This window comes from Vitis vinifera, chromosome 4 (genome assembly GCF_030704535.1).
Source record: "Vitis vinifera cultivar Pinot Noir 40024 chromosome 4, ASM3070453v1".
Classification (NCBI taxonomy): domain Eukaryota; kingdom Viridiplantae; phylum Streptophyta; class Magnoliopsida; order Vitales; family Vitaceae; genus Vitis; species Vitis vinifera.
Genome location: NC_081808.1, coordinates 16,037,087 through 16,050,961, shown reverse-complemented (window position 1 = coordinate 16,050,961; position 13,875 = coordinate 16,037,087). Strand labels below are relative to the sequence as shown.

The window sequence follows — 13,875 nt, the reverse complement described above, 5'->3', positions numbered from 1 at the left end:
TCCGTGATCAGATTCTTGGTAGTTCATCAGTTCTGTCCTTGGATGATGTGTTTGCTCGCCTCCTCCGTATTTCGTCCACTCAGACTTTGCCATCTGATAGCACTTCAGATTCTTCTGTGTTAGTTTCTCAAACTACCTCGAGGAGGACGCAGTGGTACCCGAGGTAGAGGCCAACGTCCTCATTGCACCTATTGCAATAAACTTGGCCACACTCGCGATCGTTGCTATCAGTTACATGGACGACCTCCTCGCACTGCCCATATGGCCCAGTCCTCTGATTCTCCGCTGCCTCAGCCTCCGAGCTCCTCTACATCTCAGACATCTCAGGCTTCTATTGCCTCTGTTGCCCAGCCTGGTAATGCCTCTGCCTGCCTTACCCACACATCTTCTCTTGGACCCTGGATTCTAGATTCTGCAGCTTCTGATCACCTATCTGGTAATAAGGATCTTTTCTCCTCTATTACTACTACCTCTGCTTTACCTACTGTTACCTTAGCTAATGGTTCTCAAACTGTGGCTAAAGGTATTGGTTTGGCCCTTCCTTTGCCTTCTCTACCTCTCACTTCTGTCCTTTATACTCCTGAATGTCCTTTTAATCTTATTTCCATCAGCAAACTCACTCGTACTCTTAATTGCTCTATTACCTTTTCTGATAAATTTGTGACCTTGTAGGACCGGAGTACGGGGAAGACGATTGGCATAGGACGTGAGTCTCAAGGCCTCTATCACCTCACCTTAGATTCATCTACTGCAGTTTGCATTTCCACTGATGCTCCTCTCCTCATTCACAATCGTCTGGGTCATCCTAATCTCTCCAAGTTCCAGAAGATGGTCCCTCGTTTTTCCACTTTGTCGTCGCTTCCTTGTGAGTCATGTCAGCTTGGGAAACATACTCGTGTCTCGTTCCCAAAGCGTTTGAATAATCGGGCAAAGTCTCCTTTTGAGCTTGTCCACACTGATGTTTGGGGTCCTTGTCGAACTGCGTCTACTTTAGGATTTCAGTATTTTGTCACTTTCATTGATGACTATTCTCGATGTACTTGGTTATTTTTAATGAAAAATCGAGCTGAGTTATTCTCTATTTTCCAGAAATTTTATGCTGAAATCCAAACCCAGTTCAATATTTCTATTCGTGTGTTACGCAGTGACAATGCCAGGGAATATTTTTCAGCCTCATTTACTTCGTTTATGTCTCATTATGGGACTCTTCATCAGTCTTCCTGTGCTCATACTCCTCAACAAAATGGGGTAGCTGAACGCAAGAATCGACATCTTGTTGAGACAGCTCGTACTATCCTCCTCCATAATAATGTTCCTTTTCGTTTTTGGGGGGATGCTGTTCTTACCGCTTGTTATTTGATTAATCGTATGCCCTCCTCTGTCTTACATGATCAGATTCCTCACTCCCTTCTCTTCCCTGACCAACCACTTTATTTCCTTCCTCCTCGTGTCTTTGGTTGTACTTGCTTTGTTCATATTCTCACTCCTGGACAGGACAAGCTTTCTGCCAAAGCCATGAAGTGCCTCTTCTTGGGATATTCCAGACTTCAAAAGGGTTATCGTTGTTATTCCCTTGAGACTCATCGATACTTTATGTCCGCTGATGTCACTTTCTTTGAGGACTCACCATTCTTTTCCACCACTTCTGAGTCTCTTCCTGTTTCGGAAGTCTTGCCCCTTCCCATTGTCTCCCCAGCTGATGTCGTGCCTCCTCGACCACTTCAGGTTTATCATCGTCGCCCTCGTGTCGCTGCTCCTCTCCCTTTTGCTGAGGCACCTGCTGACTCACTTCCTACCCCTTCGGCTTCTCCTGCCCCGGCTCTGCCTTCTCCTGATGATTTACCCATTGCTATTCGGAAAGATACTCGCTCTACTCGTAATCCTCATCCTATTTACAATTTTTTGAGTTATCATCGATTATCTTTATCCTATTCTGCTTTTGTTTCTGCTATATCCTCTGTTTCTCTTCCAAAGAGCACCCATGAAGCTCTTTCCCATCCAGGCTGGCGACAGGCAATGGTGGATGAAATGGCTGCTCTGCACTCTAATGACACTTGGGATCTTGTTGTTTTACCCTCTGGTAAATCTACAGTTGGCTGTCGTTGGGTCTACGCAATTAAGGTTGGTCCTGATGGTCAGGTTGATCGCCTTAAGGCCCGCTTACTTGCTAAAGGCTATACTCAGGTTTATGGTTCTGATTATGGTGACACATTCTCCCCTATTGCCAAGATTGCTTCTTTCCGTCTGCTTCTCTCCATGGCTGTTATGTGTTCTTGGCCTCTTTATCAGTTGGATATTAAGAATGCCTTCCTTCATGGTGATCTTGTCGAGGAAGTTTATATGAAGCAACCTCCTGGTTTTGTTGCTCAGGGGGAGTCTGGTTTAGTGTGCAGGTTACGCCGTTCTCTATATGGCTTGAAACAATCTCCTCGAGCATGGTTTGGCCGTTTTAGCTCTGTTGTTCAAGAGTTTGGCATGCTTCGCAGTACAGCAGACCATTCAGTTTTCTATCATCATAACTCCTTGGAGCAGTGTATTTATCTGGTTGTTTATGTGAACGACATCGTCATTACAGGTAGTGATCAGGATGGTATTCAGAAACTAAAGCAACATCTTTTTACCCACTTTCAGACTAAAGACTTGGGGAAACTCAAGTATTTCTTGGGAATTGAGATAGCTCAATCCAGTTCCGGTGTGGTCCTTTCCCAAAGGAAGTATGCTTTAGACATCCTGGAAGAAACCAGTATGTTAGACTGTAAACCGGTAGACACACCTATAGATCCGAATGTCAAACTTGTACCAGGACAGGGGGAGCCTTTAGGAGACCCTGGGAGATATCGACGACTCGTAGGTAAATTGAACTACCTCACCATTACTCGTCCAGACATTTCTTTTCCTGTGAGTGTTGTTAGTCAATTCCTACAGTCACCATGTGATAGCCATTGGGATGCCGTAATCCGCATTCTTCGATATATCAAAAGCACACCAGGCCAAGGTGTGTTGTACGAGAACAGAGGTCATACTCAGGTTGTTGGTTACACAGATGCAGATTGGGCTGGCTCACCCACAGATAGACGTTCCACTTCAGGGTACTGTGTTTTTATTGGAGGTAATCTAATATCTTGGAAGAGTAAAAAACAAGATGTAGTGGCCAGATCTAGTGCTGAAGCCGAGTATCGAGCTATGGCTCTGGCAACATGTAAACTCATGGTTGAGACATCTTCTTCAAGAGTTGAGATTTGGAAAGGATGAACAGATGAAACTCATCTGTGATAACCAGGCCGCATTACATATTGCATGCAATCCAGTCTTTCATGAAAGGACTAAGCATATTGAAGTTGACTGTCACTTCATTAGAGAGAAGATCGCATCAGGATGTGTTGCTACAAGTTTTGTTAATTCAAATGATCAACTGGCAGACATCTTCACTAAATCTCTCAGTGGTCCTAGGATTAAATACATTTGTAACAAGCTTGGTGCATATGACATATATGCTCCAGCTTGAGGGGGAGTGTTGAATATAATGTATATATAGTGTACAGTCTTTCCTTTTTTAATATAGGTTACATGTATGGTAGTTAGTTCTCCTAGGCTTGTATATATATATATACTTCTCAATTGTAAGTAGTCAATCACATGAATGAGAATTAAGGTTTTTCTTCTTTCTCTCTCTCTCAACAATACATATATAAATCTACCATGGATTACTCGGACAATATTATCTAATGCATTTTTAGATTGTGCTAGCATTTAAATTTAGTAATTTTCCAGCACACTTCTGAAATGTGTTGCCCTCCCATGTTAGTCACTTAAAAGAGTTACTGTTGAACAATGAATTTAAGATGGTTACCAATACAATATCAAGAAGCCCCATCCAATATAGCACACTTCCGATCTCCTTAATTCCACGAAGAACCTCACATTTAAGTTCTGGCTTCGACGCCCAGTTAAGATTTTCTCTAACAAGCCTCATACAACCTGAACATAAAAGGAAAAAAATATGTACCAGAAAAAAAATAAGAGGAAAAAACCAGCCAAAAAAAAAAGAAAAAAAAATGCATGCCCAATTTAACATTTCAGGGGAAGAAAAAACACAATTACTATTGCCTATAACCATTTTTACCTAGATAATGGTTTTATACATATAGTAGAACTTTAAAAGAAGGTTCTTTTTATTTACATTTCAAATTAAAGGGGCATTGTATGAAATAAGATATATTTAGGACGAGGGCTTCAGCTAAAATTGTGTCCTTAGAAGTTGAAAGTAATGATTATCTCAGATGGAATAGGAAATGATCCTGAACACATGCATACCAGTAGTTATTTATGAATCATATTGGCATGTGTGTCAGAGAATTCTGAGAGTGGAGACATCTATGGATATCTATAGGTCTATACATGGATCATAAATTCAGCCCTATAAAGAAAGGGATAACACCCATAGGTCCCTGTCTTCTTAAGCACTTTTGAGGCTCCTCTTCTCCTTTAAGTTCATCATTTATATTGCAATACATGAACTGTTTTTCTTGAGAACAATACTATTAGAGTACTACTATATGCAATCATCCATCAGAAGATTAGTTATTTCCAAACAAAGATGTTTTTCAATATGTTAAAACACTATGTGCAGTCAAACATAAAACAATTCCACATTTCTAGGAAACAATTTCATTACCACTATGTAATCAAGAAAAGAAATGACAAATAAAAGTTACTATTTCCCTATCAGAAAAGAGGAAAGAAAAAAAACACTACACTGTTACCACCATGTACCTGTTACACCTCCATCAAAAGGAAGCAGTCCAATAGATTTTGGCAATGCTTCTTGCAGTCCTGTAATCATCGGTTCAAGTGTTGCTATCTGAAAAATGTTGTACATAAAACATTAGATGGAAGCTCACCTAAATTTTAGTCAATATTCGAAATATTTAATATACATGTAGAAACTTAAGGCCAAAATATGATGCAGAAAACTAAATTAGAATGCCTACTGAAATACAATTTTGGTGTTTATAATAATGAACAAAAACAATAACAAATGAAGTATTATATTTGAAATAAAACCAGCACTAAATATGACATTGCAAGAAAAAACATGGAAGATGTTGAACTGCCTTAATTTTTCGGTTAATAAGACAATTGGTTCAACCTGGACCATGAGAGGGGAAAGCAATTATGCTCTTAGGGAACATACTACTCATGTTCTAGAGGTAACATAATAAACACTGGCAAAGAGAAGCCAAGAAGGACACATCACGATCATTAAGGCATTGAAATAGTGGTAAATAACACAAGAAAAATGAATGAGGAAACAAAATGCTCCTAGTTATAGCAGTTTTATTGGAGGTTTTGATTGGTTTATCATATATGATTTTTCATCTGTACTGATTAACTAACTGTTCATGTTCAATGAAATCTATGTGATAGCCGAAGGGCTTAAGTCATTTAATCCAACTCATTGAGTTCTAGTTAATGAATTGACCCATTAGATGGGTTTCTAAAAGTGAATCTCAATGATGAACTACACCTAGAGGGGAGGTGAATAGGTGTTTTCAAACAAATTCGAAAAAGTCCCCCAAACATATATTATCTTTTCCTTTGAATCCTCACAATTTATATTTCTCTCTTCCAACCACTATTCAACAAAGGATAAAAAACACAGGCAAGCATGAATGCAACAATACTCTCCCGACAATTTATCAATGCAAGCCACATCCAAATGCTTCAACACTCCCCAACATTAATTCATAAGACCAATTATCTCCCTAATACATTTCCAATTACTACTAGATATCATTAACAATACGAACAAAAAAATTATTCAAGAATATCTGAAAGGTAATTACACTAATTTTAACTCATATTTCATCCTTTCAACAAACATGCTCAAGTAACAAAGGATAACAAAAACTGAAAATAAATCAAAGAGTAGAATTAGAGCAAGAGAGATAATGACACTAGATTTATGTGGAAAATCTCCCAAGGGATCAAAAGCCACAAGCCTACCAATGATAAAAAATTTCATTATGAAGAACAATTAATGTGTACAAGGATTTACCTAGCTCAAGTCCACTAATCCTTCACAAACTACTTGACCAACATTTGGGATTTCAAGACTAAGAAAATCCTCAACTAACCTTTTTTTCTTCTTGGAACCCAACCCTCTAATATTCTAACTAATAACCTTCAAGTAAGCAATAAATGGCCTGACAGCTACAAGAACAAGACCTAAGAATCACCAAAAAAACTCTAGGAGAAGGTTTATACTTCCTCCTAAAATAAACCTTATCCACAGATTGAGCATTGTTGTTGTCCACAGGTATGCACTTCTCACAGTATTTGACTAGCTTGATGTTCATTGATGCCAAAACTAAGTGTATAATGGCCAATTTACTAAGTGTTAGACCCTCTAAGTGAAAACCATCCAACAAAGAGGGGATTGGTTCAAGAATTTGACCCCTAACTGTTGAAGGGATCTCACCAAGGTCGCTATGTTGTGACCTGTGGAAAACATATGTGATAACATGTTTATAAAAATAGTTTGAAAACATTTCCTAAAAATCGCTCATTTTTATAAAAAGCTAGAATTTTGCTAAGACTTCATTTAAAAAATTTTTAATTTTCCTAAAATTTCTTACTAAGTATTTTTAACTCTTAACTATTTTCTAAATTGATAACTTCAGTAAAAAAAATTACTAGGATTACTAATTAACTAATTTCACGAATAATGTACCCAAAACTTATTAAAAATGATCAATTTTGCAGCTTGAATATGTAATATACATACCTTCATTGCTTTAATGCCAAAAAAGAGTCAAACAAGCAAGATTTCAGATTATAGACCCATCAGTTTAGTTACTAGCTTGTACAAAATCATAGCCAAAGTTCTATCAGGGCGGTTGCGTTAAGTCCTCCAAGACACCATCTTTTTAACTCAAGGTGCCTTTGTTGAGGGGAGGCAGAAGAGAAAACGAGATCAAGAGAGGAAGGGGTAGTCTTCAAAATTGATTTTGAAAAGGCCTATGATCATGTTGTTTGGGATTTTTTGGACGATGTACTTGAAAGAAAAGGGTTTAGTTCAAAATGGAGGTCCTAGATGAGGGGATGCTTATCTTTAGCGACCTTTACAATCTTAGTAAATGAAAATGCTAAGGGATGGGTTAAGGCATACAAAGGCCTAAGACAAGGAGATCCCCTTTCCCCTTTTCTTTTCACCTTGGTGGCTGATGTTTAAAGCAAATTGACTGTGAGAGCGGAGGAGAGAGGTTTATTTAAGGGGTTTCTAGTGGGAAAAAATAGGATCCGGGTGCCTCATTTACAATTTGCGGATGACACCATCTTTTTTTCTAGAGTATCCTTTGAAGAGTTGCATTCTCTCAAGTTAATTCTATTGGTGTTTGGGCGGTTATTAGGGCTAAGGATCAATCTAAATAAGAGCACTCTCTCAGAAATCAACATTAGTCAAGACCAAACCGCAAGGTTGGCTTCTTTGCTTGAGTGTGCAGTCTTTGATTGGCCTTCATCACATTTGGGTTTCCCTTTGAGGGGAAATCCAAATTCGCTCTCCTTTTAGGATCTAGTGCTGGATAGAGTCTCTAGGAGATTGGATGGATGGAAAAAAGCCTTTTTTTCCTTAGGAGGAAGAATCACCCTTATTCAGTCTTGTTTGTCACACATCCCAAGTTATTTTCTTTCTATTTTCAAGGTTCCAATTTCAATAGCTTTGAGGATTGAAAAATTACAAAAAGATTTTTTGTGGTCAGGTTTTGGGGATGGTAAAAGGGATCATTTGGTCAATTGGGACATGGTCTGTAAGCCTAAGGAGTTTGATGGGTTAGGGTTTGGGAAAATCTCTCTGAGAAACCAAGCTTTACTGGGGAAGTGGCTTTGGAGGTACCCTAAGGAAGGTTCTGCCCTTTGGCATTAGGTTATCTTGAGTATCTATGGGACACATCCTTATGAATGGGACGCCAAAAATATAATTAGAAGGTCACATTGTTGCCCTTGGAAAACCATTGCTCATTTTCTTTAAAATTTTTCTACACACATTCGTTTTGTGGTAGGTGATGAGACCAGAATTCGTTTTTGGGAAGATCTTTGGTGGGGGGACAAATCTCTTTGTTTACAATTTCCAAGACTGTTTAGAATCACCACCACTAAAACTCGTCTTATTTAAGCTATTCTGGGAAATAACACTTCTTTGTCTTGGAATCTAGTCTTCAGACGCAACCTAACTGATGAGGAGATTATGGATCTTGAAAGACTAAAATCCTTACTTTCCCTTGTTCATTTTACTCTTTCAGTTCCAAATGCGAAAGCTTAGATTCCATCCTCTTCCGGAATTTTCTTAGATAATTTTTTTTTTTTTTTTTAGCCTTAGCCAGTGTCTCATATTCTATTCCTTTCTACCCAACTAATTTTTTTGTGGAACTCAAAAGTCCCCTCCAAGGTCAGGGCCTTTGCTTGGTTAGTGGCTCATAAGAAGGTAAATACCAATGACATGTTGTAGTTGAGAAGACCTTTCAAAGTTCTTACCCTGATTGGTGCATTCTTTGTAGGAGGAGCAGAGAGACAATTGATCATCTCTTCTTGCATTGTCCGATTACTTTAGGATTGTGACATAGAATCTTTTCGCAGGCTCGGATGGAGTGAGTTCAGCCTAGTAGTATTTGCGATATATTGGTGACTTTCTTCAAGTGTTTTGGGAATTTTATTTAAGGCAAAACTCTTTGGAGGATCGCGTCTCTCTCTCTCTTTTGGATTGTGTGGAGAGAGAGAAATGCTAGGATTTTCGAGGACATTTGGAAGACGCCAGAGATGATGTGGGATCAACTTCATTTTCATGTTTCTTTTTGGGCTTATTGTACATACATTTTTAAACCCTATCCTTTGAGTGTAATCCAGCTTAGTTGGCTTCAATTATGTGCACCCTAGGGTTGGGTTTATAGGGTCAGGATTCTTTTACTTGTATAGGCCTTTTGTTCCTTTTGTATAGCCCTCCTTGGGTTAGTGGAGGTTTACTTAGTTCTTTCGATCATGCGGCCTTTTGTATCTCTTGTATAGCCTTCCTTGGTTAGTGGAGGTTTACTTAGTTCTTTTGATCAGGTTTGTACTTCATGGGGAGGATTTCTCATCCTTCTCATGTCTCTTTTCTCTATTAATACATGTATTTTGTTTCTGATAAAAAAAAAAAAAATGTAATATACATAATTATAGGTTTTTTAATTTTGGATTTGTATTACTAATTTGTCCACCAAAAGTAAAAGTTCCCAATACCTTGCTGTCATACATACTACAATCTTGTCACCATCACTTAATCCCTGAGCTAAAAACCTTATGCTGCAGCCACATATTTTAAACCTAAAGACCTGCCCTTATTTAGTTGAATTAGGGTTCACACTCACTGGGATATGGTTAGAGATAGGCCTTGCGAGTGCCTCTTGAGAAAGTATTAGATGATGCCAACAATCAGTCTTCAGTTGTTGTAATCTACATGGGTTTTTTGCAGTGGAGTTTGAAAAGAAATTTGTTATCCAGAAATGTAAACTCCCAAATGAGCTAAAACTACTGAAAAATAAGTAGCAAACAGAGAAAGTATCTCTCTCCAGATTTAGAAAGTTCTGAATCATGTTTTTGAGCATAGTCACAAATATTACTCTAACTCCTTTTATACTATAAATTCAAAGAGAAAGAATCTAAGACCTTAAGCATCCTAGATCTAGATTAAAATCAATATTTTGTAACAAAACACTAACCTTAGTAGCTAACAAAACACTAACTACAATGAATCACAGCAATCATCTGATAAAAAAAAATAAAAATGAATCATAACAATCCTAGTTCCTAATCATTGCCCTACTTGCCTTGCTCACCTTTCTGCAATAAATGAACTGCATTATTAGAAAACCTACTGTTCATTAGCACACAAAAATGTATTCAATCTTCTGCAAGGAGATTCACTTGTCTCTCCAATTGGTCTCACCTTAGCCACTGCAATTTTGTAAATGTCCTTAATCACATTATTTAATATATAATTCTTTATGATATATAACCGCATCAAATAATTTATCTTGCTCTCTTCAAGTTACAAAAGGGGCTTATTGCTAAGACACTTTGTCATTGGTTACATTATGTGAACCTTATAAAAATTAGAGCAAATCAGATTAGTGACTAAATTTAGAGCAAATCAAATTAGTGAGTAATATTAGAGCAATTCAGATTACTAACCATGGTCACTAAAGGTTACAATGTGAGAGAAGTGAAGTCGTGTAGAACTATAACTACCAAAATTTGTAATAACGTAGCTCAATGCAAATCAATCAGCAGCCCATTTAGGAAAATGTATATCCATTAAAGTTTACAAATTATTTTTATCTATAAATCAAGTGATACAGTTAATTAGTTATTCAAAATATCATAACTGAACAATCAATATGTTCTTTATAAGACAACTATGACAACAATTATGGATTTCTGAAAAAATAAAAACTTTGACTTCTAGGACATAACCCTGCTGTGTTAGAGCCATGAGTGGACACTAGCCAAGTCAGACACGTGTCTGCATAGGCTTGAAAATTTTATGGATGTGTCTAATTAAAAACAACTAGATATGATTTGAGCATCTCTTGTGGCTAGGATACCCAGATATCTCCAGTGGTAGAATTTGAAAGGGGAAATCACCCTCAACATGAAAGAAAAATGATATGTTTGGACAATGAGAGATCTTTCAAATGAAAATGTGTAAAATCAAAAAGAGAAAAAGGAGAATCAGAACCTTTCATATGAAATTGAGATATGAACATGTGAGCTTCTGCAAGGCAGAATATACCTTGTTTGATATATGATCAAGAAGAGCTCTGATAAGCCAAGGCAATGATCTGGACCCCAGAAGTCTGACAATGGAAAACATATGAGCCATTCCAAAAAACCCACTATGAAGTTGTGCAAAAGTTTGATGTGCAGAATTTAAATCCTACCAGAAGAATCAACAAAGGGGAGAAAGAACAAGTCAGGAAAATTTCCATTTAGGACAAAGATAAAACACCATCTATAACTTTATATAGTCATGAGTAATATGTAGAAAATGCTTTATTCAAACAGGTAAATGCAAGTTCATATGAATTACAAAAATAAATGCAACACTGCAAGTGCATGTAATAAAATGGAAAACAAGAATGCGTCAACTTATGCGAGCAAAACAACAAAACTTGCATAGGAATGTAAGCATGTGAGGATTGAATTCATTTCCTCTCTCCCTTCTCAATTTTTTCGACAGTTTCACCTCCCCTAGTTAAGGAGACATTCCTTTTTTGTAGCTTCTAATTGATCTTATTAGTTTTCTTACGTTCATATTTTTTGGTGTAGAATGTAGACAACCATGCATGTGGGTCTTACCCTTTCGCATCCATCTAATAATCTAATTGAATTTTTTAGAGGAAAAAGACATCCAATGATGCATTTGACAGCCTCTTACAAAACAGGCTAATCTAGTAAGCTAGGGATCTTATTCCAGAGTTCATGTGGTTGGCAATTTCAGTCCAAATTTGTTGAAGGGAGTTTTTAGAATCCTTCATATCCAATCCATGACTTTATCGCCATGGAGAATAAGAGGTTCAAGATAATCACTGGATGAATATTTTTTCTAGATAAAGGTAAGGATGTGAGATGATGAGTTTTGGGGCTTCCTGCATGCATTCATATTCACGTTCTTTATGTTTTAAAAGCTTCCAAATAGGGGCATAAATGAAATTTGGCGTTTCCTAAATTAATTTTATGAAATGTTTTTTTGAAGATACAGGTTTATGTTAATCAATCAAGGTAGTAGTATTTGACAAAAAGGTTTGAAAGAAGCTTGATCCACCAAGGTCTTGAAGCGGATTGATCAAGACTTAGTTTTTTGGAAAAAAAAAAAAAAAAGGTAAAAAGAAAAAACCAGGAAGATGGAGGAGAGGAAGAGGATATAGATGTGACCAGTATGGAATTGTACTTCATGTATTGATGGAGGAATTTACAATGAATATATAGGATTTACAAGGAAAATAATCCTACAGACAATCTAGAATACAATGAATGTAGACACCATTTGTCAATTATACAAACAATGAAGGAATCCCTAATTTTCAGCCACAATTTATCACTGATTTATAGCCTTAATTTACAGCTTATACAAGTTGTATTGATTGTGGACAGCTTGCACAGTCAAATGATATATCTTGCTCAATCAAATCAAACAAGCTATCAAGATTTTCGAAAGTAGCTAACTCTGAAATCCTATCTACCTGCCAACACTCCCCTTCAAGCTGAAGAGTAGATATTTTATGTTCCCAACTTGCTTGTGATTTTTTGAAAAGAATAACTGGCTAGTCCATTGGTTACAATGTTAGCTAACTGCCGCTCTGTTGAAATGTATGGAGTACAAATCAAGCCACTATCTAGTTTTTCCTTGATATGTTTAGTGCAGTCATGCTAGATAAGATTGTACGCAATGTTTAATGCTAACTTATTATCACAATATACCTTCATACTTCTTCACATTTGATTCTAAGAGCAACAACAATTCACATACTCCATGAGTTATAGATCTAAACTCAACCTTTACACTTGATCACGCAACAATCAATAGCTTCTTACTTCTCTATGTCATTGATTCCCTCTAAGAAAAGTATATTAACCTGAAGTTGACCTTGTTGGGATTAAGCCCTGAAAAGCATGACATGATATAACAGATTAAGATTTATTTATCTATGTTTCTTGGTTTCCCTTTTATTATCTCATATGCATTAATTGATTATTTGAGCATACACGCCTACATCACTTGCATTGTACATGACTTGGGCGTATTTGGAGTTGCAAAGAAGATCCAAGTCATGGGTTTCTTGCAGAGTAATGAGTAGTCTACAGTCAGTTCATGGATTTGGGCAATCCATCTGAAATTGGAGTCCACTACCTCCTAACTCGAGGAATGACCTATCTTGGTTATTAGGATGGTTTTCCAATGGTGAGTGCACTAATATATATGATGCATACTAGACAAGACCTACACTGAATCATGATATAAGATTATTAGATTCACCAAGTTACTATACTGCATGGACTCTTAATCTTAAGAGGACATTGAGTCTATGCCAAAATCAACATGAGGCTTTGATTTATAACTGAGACCCTAAGGTGGTCATATATTTTTATGGATTGGGTCACTGTTGATGAAGGGTGGTGGCAATAAGTATTCTCAATAAAGACATCATGATACCTCATGGGTTTGAGACAATGTATCCCCTTGGATGATTCAAAAGATATATGATCTACAAGACTATGACCACAACATTTGACTTAATGAAACTTGACATATGCTCCTTAGAGTTAGAGTATGTCAATTAATTACATAATAAAAAAGATCTGTAACTCAAGAATTGGAGAGGTAATCTTAATAGGTGAAATCACCACCTTGTTAGATTATGGACAACAATTCATGGGGAGTCTATACACAGTGAATAGTAGGTATTGGAATGTAGTTGATTCTTTGTAGCGGGATGTTAAATCAGCATCAAAATTGGATTCTAAGAAAGCCAATACTTCTATGGGTCCTAGTAGTCCCCCTTTGAGCTCATATACCTTGATGACACAATCTATAAGGGTTGGATTGACTCCAGGTTCACTTTTGTGCATAAGAGCGTTTTGATAATTATGCAAGGTTGTATAGGGATTAGTGAACAGGGTCTTTGAATTGGGTTAATTGATTAATTAGATGGCTCTGTGAGGTTAATTAATCAATTACGACCCTTTTTGAGTTAAAATAAGTGACTCAAGCCCATATGGGCTCAAGTCACTTAAGCCTAATATGGAAAGATTAGAGATTCACTGCTATATGAAAAGGTG

General features: G+C 37.1%; 1 protein-coding gene across 2 annotated transcripts in view; it reads right to left on the bottom strand.

The window, feature by feature from the left end:
- Positions 1 to 13,875, bottom strand: part of LOC100253517 (protein PIR) — a 123,294-nt gene that overhangs the window by 9,852 nt on the left and 99,567 nt on the right. Inside the window, exons 24-26 of one of the 2 annotated variants that reach the window (XM_059736341.1) lie at positions 10,829 to 10,972; positions 4,774 to 4,861; positions 3,851 to 3,978 (exon numbers count right to left, since the gene is read on the bottom strand). In XM_059736341.1, the coding sequence (XP_059592324.1) occupies positions 3,851 to 3,978; positions 4,774 to 4,861; positions 10,829 to 10,972 (360 nt within the window). The remainder of the gene's footprint in view (positions 1 to 3,850; positions 3,979 to 4,773; positions 4,862 to 10,828; positions 10,973 to 13,875) is intronic. The other variant, XM_059736342.1, reaches the window with a different exon arrangement.